The 8,577-nt window shown below is 37.8% G+C and overlaps 1 protein-coding gene across 1 annotated transcript in view; it reads right to left on the reverse strand.

Annotated features, from left to right (window-relative positions):
- Nucleotides 1-1,390: 1,390 nt before the first annotated feature.
- LOC140237169 (metalloendopeptidase OMA1, mitochondrial-like) overlaps nt 1,391-8,577 on the reverse strand; it is a 13,449-nt gene continuing 6,262 nt past the window's right edge. Inside the window, exons 2-7 of the mRNA XM_072317111.1 lie at nt 7,125-7,301; nt 6,106-6,213; nt 5,282-5,410; nt 4,098-4,172; nt 3,113-3,262; nt 1,391-1,528 (exon numbers count right to left, since the gene is read on the reverse strand). Coding sequence (XP_072173212.1) covers nt 1,409-1,528; nt 3,113-3,262; nt 4,098-4,172; nt 5,282-5,410; nt 6,106-6,213; nt 7,125-7,301 — 759 coding nt within the window. The 3' untranslated portion in view covers nt 1,391-1,408. The remainder of the gene's footprint in view (nt 1,529-3,112; nt 3,263-4,097; nt 4,173-5,281; nt 5,411-6,105; nt 6,214-7,124; nt 7,302-8,577) is intronic.

Genomic DNA, 8,577 nt, shown 5'->3' on the forward strand with positions numbered 1-8,577 from the left:
TTGCATAAAAAAATAAACATCTACACATGAATACCTTTCATTTGGGGCCCTTGCCACTTCCTACATAAATCTTATCTCCCTTTTTCTTCGCTACTTCCGGCAAAAATTTTTTTTAAAAGTCTTTATTCCATCAGGATTTCCTGTACTGATAAACCAGCACTTATTGTATATTTCTTTGCAAGTTCCTTTATTGCCTCCAGTTGCTATGGCAACCTTATGATCATTGCCGTACAAGTAGGTGCAAATGCGAGGGACATGTGTTTGGTGGCTCTCACAACAAAAGCCGAAATACAGCGGAACCTCATTAAAACAAGGTCAGATAAACCAAGATAACAGATACAATGAGGAAATTTCTCAGGTCTCATTCCTTTCATTTTCTTTGGTTTTTATCCTTGATACAGTATAAGGAAATACAAGATAAAACAAGGAAATTTCAGTGGTCCTAAATAGGTCATTATAACGAGTTATCCCTGTGCTGTCCCCATAAATGAGACTGCTAGAACGTTATTGTTAGGCAGTTTAGCACGAAATTCCCTTCAGAAGTATAAAATGTAAACTCTGAGTGCAGCATTTGAAACTTATCCACAGAACTGGACTAAAAACTGTAAAAACACAAGACACACACATTGCCATTTCAATACGGTAGTATAATCTCGATCTGATCAATATGTAGTTCATTTCACAAATTTCATTAAATGCCTGAAAGTTTGAATTGCTGGGAAGAAGTCCTTAAGATATAAATTTTCATTGCCTGGAAGAACTTCTCAAGTTAAAAATCTTCACTGCCTGTGAGAAAACCTCCAAATTAAGTACGCACATTGCAATCCATGAGGAAGGTTTCAAAGACAAAGCATTGCTGACTATTGTATATGTCAAATATTTCACTAGGTTTTTATTTTCACAAATTTCACACGTCCGGTGCTATTTGCGAATTTAAAAACACACAAAAATATCAATTCTGACCCCGACATGAATTTGACATGCACACACACACACTTCTCCATCCAGCTCAAGACTCAACAATCGCGATTTAACAACTCGCAAAATTGTGGGGAAGTCACAATTCGTGAAATATTTTACTCACTACATATAAGGCGTATACAGTATATGTGCACACAGTGCACTCCCGTTATAACAAACACGGTTATAACGAAATTTCGGTTACAAGAAGATAAAGATTCAGGCCACAACATTATCATCTCTATGTTTTTTTATTGCTCATTTGTTCGGTTACAACGAAATTTCGATATAATGACAGAAAAATGCCAGTCCCGAGGACTTCATTATAACAGGAGTTCACTGTACAAATTGTACTCATAAACTTCCAGCTGCACAGTTTACATCATACTTCAGCGATTGCGAGAGTTCTACTTGGTGGGTCTGGCGTGCATCCACCTTCTAGCAGCCATCATGCACCGGCCACCTCTACTGCTGCTGATGCTGGGTGAGCCCGGATCGCCGCTCTGGCTTTGCCCGATATCCTCATTGGGAGCGGAGGGCAGTTGCAGTACTGTCTCACTTGCAGGGCCTGGTATGGCACACAAAGTGAGGAACACATCTCATTACAATGTCTCAACTTGTCACCGCAGTCATCAGATATTGCTCACTTGAATACACCACGACAGTCAATATACTGTCACAATGAAATAAACAGAAACTTGCAGATGTTATTTCAAATATTCATTCATGAATTACAACCAGTGAATGAGAGTGTATTTGGATCAGTGGTATTGCTGGTCCTAGGGCAACTTCCCATTCAAACCCCCCCCCCCCCCTTCATTACTCCAACTTGTACTTCTACACTCTCACACAATATTACTCTCAAAATAAATTCATCAGAGACAACTGACATTCCTTGCTCCACACCCACACTGAAAGAGAATCACTCTTGTCAAATTTTATTCTGCACTCCACAACAATATATCTTCCCCCACCCTAATCACCCAAAAAATTAGCAATGGGCAATTTACCCAGGGCCATAACAATCTAGTAAAATGCCTAACTATGAATACTACATATACTATAATATAACTGTCCAAGTATGAATACTACACAGAAATGGCCCTCTATCTAATTCTACTCTCTGGGATGCCCTTTTGTCCCACTGGCAATTGTCTTCGGAGTTAACTGTATGAGTTTAATGTCCCACTGGAGAATGTTTGTCCTGGTATTAGGTAATTGGTAGTTTTGCAGGCAGTTGGGTAGATACTGGTAGTTTTCTAGGCAGTTTGGGTGGATACCAGTACTTCCAACCTTTGGCAATAGGGAAGTACATTTTGTGTTACTGAGGTGATGATTGCTAATGTAAATTGAAATCATCCAACACATGTATCATTTAAGGGGGATCCCCCATCCCCCCCCCCCCCCCATACATACATGTGGATTCAATGAATGCAGAAAAATTAATATTATGCGAGAAGGAGGTTTGAAGGTATTGGACAATCCATTCCAATAGATTTTTAAAGTTTGGGTGAGATTTGAGTGCTGTCGTTGCTAGATGAGATGACTACAACAATTTGTGATGTCAGAGGAGGGCAATGACAAAGAAGAAAATATAAAGGGAAGTCAAATATTCAATATCTAATTGCCAAGAAAAAAGCTGTTCTGAAGCCAATATTCTTGGGGTAAAAATTGGAACTGATTTCATACCAGAGGAACATATAATTCTTTTAGTCAGGAAAAAAAATGCAAGAGCTGAAAAAAGGCTAAATCTATTTCAATGTATAGCATACGATAATAGCAGCAGCAGTTAAAAAAGAAAAAAAAAAGAAAAAAAAAGCAGCATTTGTTCTAGTATTGGCTGCATAAAATGTAAAGAAAAGTCATGGCTACAAAATCAATTGTATTTTTGTTTTTACAAGTTGTCAAGGCACTAACAATGTAGCAATCATTGACATTGTCACAACAATACCAAATAAGTACATGGAACCCTAATCACTCTGAAACCATTTCGGTACTACACCCCTCCTCCCCCCCTCCCTCCCCCCCCCCCCCCAATCCTTAATGATTAACATCATGGCTTTCAGTTTGCAGACAGGAGCCACCATATAAGCCTTTACAGCATACCACATCCGCAAACCTATCACAGTTTGGTTTGCTTTTTTTTGCTCACCTTTGGCAGTAATGTCTGTATGTGTGCTGCCCTCTTGAGGTGAGATGGATGCGTGCTGAGGAACTCAAGAGGTTCTGCCTCCCCCATGGCCGTCTGCTTGGCTTCTACTGTTTCCCAAAATTGCTGGCACTCTCGCACATCAAAGCAGCTCTGGAACGGATAAGGTATAAGATGACTCTGACCTATAATCATGTAACAACTCCTGTAAAAGTGGATATTTTCGCGCAACTAATTTTTCCCGCTCGGCTGGGTAAGAAGAGTTTCGCGTGTTTTTAATTCCGCGGAATCAAGACATCAACTACGGGAACACATGGCAAGCAAAAATGTTCACATGATTATATTTTCGTGCTAGTTTCTGGTTGCGCGAAATGCGCGAAAATTTCAACACCGCGAAAATTTCCACTTTTCAGTACTAATTTTAAGAGGCATGTTAACATTGCAAGAGTTGTGGCTCTTGCACACCTTAGTTCCACTTATGCTTCATTTTGGATAAAATCAAAGGTTTGTAGAACCATACCATTCAGTCTCCAATTAAAGGTTATCTGCACATTATAATCTAAATATTTCTTGTTGTGCATCATCTTGCTTTCAAATTTCTTTTCACCCACACTTGAAAGTAGTTGAGAGAATCTATTTTAGGGAAAAGCTAAAAAGACTGGCACTGATTTCACAATCAATATTTACTTCTGATTCCTCACCCTCTGTCTTTAAAATAATCTCATAAATGAATGACTTTGTCATCGATTATCATGTGTTTGTGAGAAAAATTGTTACAATTATTTTCTTATTCCCTTGTGAACTGTTCAGAATTAATGATGGTACAATATTCCCTCTAAAAGAATAATAATAATGATAATGACGATGACAAAGATAATAATAATAATAATAATAATAATAATAATAATAATAATAATAATAATAATAATAATAATAATGGTAATAATAATAATGATAATAATACAGTGTAATAAAAAAAATGGCTTACCTTTGCAGCTAACATCAGTCCAACTTCATCTGCTTCTGTCTCCAATACTCTGTTGTATGGCATCTGGATCAGTAGCTACAAGTGGCAGAAGAAGAGAAGAGGCTTGCACATAGGAATCATTAAGTGATGGCAAGAAATACATAGACATAAAGGCAAGGAACAGAAATAAAGAAAAGGAGATGTAGAATCATCCCACATTTCATTTGCAATGAGGCACAGTGAGAACAAACAAACAAAAACTGAAAATCAAAGTGCAGCCTTTGAAACTGGATCATTCTACATTGCGCTCCCATTTTAACGAACACGGTTATAACGAAATTCTGGTTACAACGAAGTAAAAATTCAGGTTGCAACATATCCACTCTATGCATCTTTATTGTTTGTTTGATTTATAATGAAATTCTGAAATAACGAAAGAAAACTGCCAGTCCTGAGGACTTTGTTATAATGGGAGTCTATTGTATATCACAATGATATCGGATGTAGATTCACTAGCTCCTCTTCATTTCATGAAGTCAAACTTCACCTATGCTCGGTAAAGCTGAAACATGTGTGATATATGACAAAGGAAATGCAGCAAAGAGAATGATAGGTTAGTATTGGTAAGATTTTCTGTTATATTTCAGCGCAGTGTGTAATGATAAAACTACAATATCAACAACAGAACAACGAAGAACAGCATGATATAGAACAAAGCATTCTCAAGTGTTAAGACTGACTACTGTATACGGCAAATATTTCGCAAGGTTTTAATTTTTATGACTTTCACAAGTCAGGTGCTTGTTCGCGAAATTACAGACACGCGAAAATATTGACTCTGATCCCAATATGAATGTGACATACACGTATACATTTCTCCATTCAGAAAAGTACTCCAAGATCACAAATTTAACCACTCACGAAATCGTCGGAAGTCCCGATTCACAAAAATTTAGACTCACTAAATATATGGCGTATACAATATCTTGACTGTCCTGTCACAATTTAAAGTCACATATTATATACTCAATAAAATAAAGGCACTATAGAAGTAAAGCCAAATAATTCAAAGCACAATAAAACTGATTATGATTTAACTTGGTATACTGGCTGTCCATGAAATTCAGTGCCATACCTTTCCAATAATTAAATAATGTTGATAATCAAGAAGGTAGGCACAAAACACAGACAAAACAATTGCATACCTGAATGACTTTCTGTTTGAACCACGTTGCCACGAGAGCGATACCATCATTAGGGAGGAAAGTCCAGAGGGCGGTCAGAACAGCGATCATGAAGAAATCAAACAACTCCATGAAGCTTACCATCTCAGCCTGCAAAATACCAACAGGTATGGCATATAGTAAGTACACACATAGATCTCTCACAGTGAAATATATCACTATGCAAGTATGGTAGATACATGATATCAATATAACTATAGATCTCTCATAGTGAAATACACTTTGTATATCACTGTGACTTCGCAAGTATGGCAGATGCATAATATAAATACTGAGTATAACTTATATACCAGGTATATATATTACACATTAATTACATTGTATGAGATTACATGCTATTAAAGATACATCATACATACTGTATCACCATTACTACTAGAGCCCCACTGCACAACAGTTGGATTGGCTGCTATTGTTAAATTATTGAATTTTCAGTGGCAATTACAAGAAATAATGTGATTTTTGTTCCTATTTCTTGACATTCCTTATTTTTTTTTATTACATAATGATCTGGGGAGCTACATGCAGATAGAACCAATCAACACACTCAGGTTTTAAGTTCTAATATCATCAAATTTTCTATTCATTTCCTCATGTGCACTTGTGGCATGTGAGATATTTACATGACATTTATATGTTATCGTGTATCGTGAAAGGTGCACGAAAATGCCATAATATAAAGCATATGAGCTTGGGAGTCAATGCCATCTTAAAGCAGTTTAAAAACCAGCAATAGAGAACATTCCTCTTTACAGAGCTCTAGAAGCCAGCCAGGCAGGACTTACAGCGTGGCTAAGTACCACATGTGCCATTTCGTGAGCCAGAACTGTGCCCAGCTGCTCCAGGTTATCCGTCATCTCCAAAACGCCAGCAAAGACAAAGATGTGACCATTCTGTGACAAAAGGGCAAACAAAACCAAGCTGTGACAAATCTCCTTCAAGGACAAGTATAAAGACTGTGATTGGTCATCCACAAAACAAGTGATTTTTTAAGTACTCTGCTGGCACCACGGTGATTTCCTTATGGCAATAGTATGAATCAATGAGAAGCCTGGGAAAAAGATGAGTACAAAGCAGCTTTTGAAAAAAACAAAAAAAAACATTATTCCTGCTGTCACAATATCACATCTATTTTTTTTTTTCTCAAACAGTTAACTACAACTCAACAAAGTGAATTATGTATTGTATACAATCCAAGAAAACGGTTGCAGCATGGCTAGAAAACAGAGCAAATATTGGGAAGCCTATCATTAACCATAGCTCGATCCCCAGGTAGTTTTAAACTTTAATTTCCCACCTGCTAATCTCATACTGAATGATATACGTAGATGAATAAAGTTTGTGAAAATTTGGGGGCCTAGCAAATGGTCACTGAAGAGTTTGTTCGCAAAAACTGATAAGTCCATTTTTGAAGATTTTGAAGTATGGTCTCTGTCATAAAGTACAAAATAATACCTTTTAAATGATATATTGGTCACTACATATAAAGGTACACTTTTGAAGTTATGGTCAAAAGAAGCAAAAATCTTCTTATTATTCTCTTTATTTTTCTTGACCTTTAATCGCAAATATCTCCATTTGGCAAATATGGACTTATCGGTTTTTGCAAACAAACTCTTCATATATATGGCATCATCAAGAATTGATTGGCTTTAACAGAAAACAAAAACAAAATGTGCATAATCTACTTCTTCAAGAAACAGACCCAGATATGACAACACATTCTGGGTCTCTAGGGGCCCTTCAATAGCCCTGGGCAAGTAAAACTGTCAATCTCGATTTACAACAAAACCTTTGGACTGACCGGTAGGACAAAGGCATTGCCATTCTTGCTGTTGACCACATGGATTGTCCAGGTCTGGTTGCGGATCTGGGCCACGTCCTGATTGCCCTGGATCAGTCTCATGACGACGTCGGTGATGACCCCGTAAATTGGGTGACTCGTCGGCACAAAGTCGTCTTTGTGCTGCTCGCAGTGCTGCTCGAAAACCAGCCACAAGACAACATTATATGGGGTCAAGCTCAACACTTTTATTTGCTGCCTCTGAAATGTACTATTTCCCTTCAGATTTGGCACGCAGTAAACCTGGCTCCTTAGATGTCAGGCAGTTCGAATGGCTTACAGATTTTTCTCTGCAAAAGTATAATCCAATCATATTTAAGCATGAACAAGAACATACAATTGCTGATAAAACCAGCTGCTGCCAAGAAAGCAGACTCAGGCTCTGATTCTCTCTGAGAGAGAAGACTTAATTATTTTGATATCATTGATATCATTTGATTTGATATCCAAAGACATTACTGTCTACGCAACTTGGGACTGCTCAACAATTTTGCAAGTGGTTAAACTCATGATCGTGGAGTACAGCAATGGATGAAAAACTCTACTTGTCACTTCATATTCACACTGGGATAAGAATGAATACTTTTGTGTGCATTAAAATTTGCGAAGAGCACATTCACAAAAATTAAACTTCTTGAAATATATGGCATATACAGTTCTTTGCATGATTATCTCGTCGATATCTCCTCATTTTTGACGTGCCTGATCTTTCTGAAATGATTTGCCTTCAACTGTACCACGGTTTGAAACTACTGTAAAACGAGGAATGTTCGCGTGCATTTTAATTTCATGAATTTCGCGAGTGCCAAGATTTGCGAAATTAATAAAATGCACGCGAAAGTTCTTGTCTACACTATATGCACTGAATGCTAGTGGCAATTCGCGAAAATTTCATGCCGCGAAACAGGTTGTCGGCTCCAATTCGCGAAAATTGCATGCCGCGAATATATCGTGTTTTACAGTAATCTGTTTTTCTCGTGGCCGTATAGGGTCACCTTAGATTTGAAATGTTGGTAGCCGAAAAAGAAATGTTGTGGCCCGGAATAAAAGAAAACATAACAATCCATTTTGATTCTCAGCTACTAGATGGGACAACCAAAAGATAGCTGGTATGGAAGTTTGGTTGCCCGACATTAACTTTCAGTGATCCCGGGAAACCGGGTCACGAGGCTACCAGGCCAGCATTAATGTCAAGCTCTGCCTGTATTAATATGCCAAGGATTTCTGAAGATACATATGCACACACAAAAAGGGAATGAAAATGCTGCGATCTTATCTAAGCTTTGACTTGTTCATGGCCGTCAGCATCACTCTGGCAAATTTTGCATCAGACTTCTCCTGAATTTTAGGCAGTGAGACATGAGAACTTGCCCTGATAATTTCCTAGTCACCGCGTACGCTCACGGGAAAGTAT

The sequence above is a fragment of the Diadema setosum genome, chromosome 13 (genome assembly GCF_964275005.1).
Source record: "Diadema setosum chromosome 13, eeDiaSeto1, whole genome shotgun sequence".
NCBI classification, from domain to species: Eukaryota; Metazoa; Echinodermata; class Echinoidea; order Diadematoida; family Diadematidae; genus Diadema; species Diadema setosum.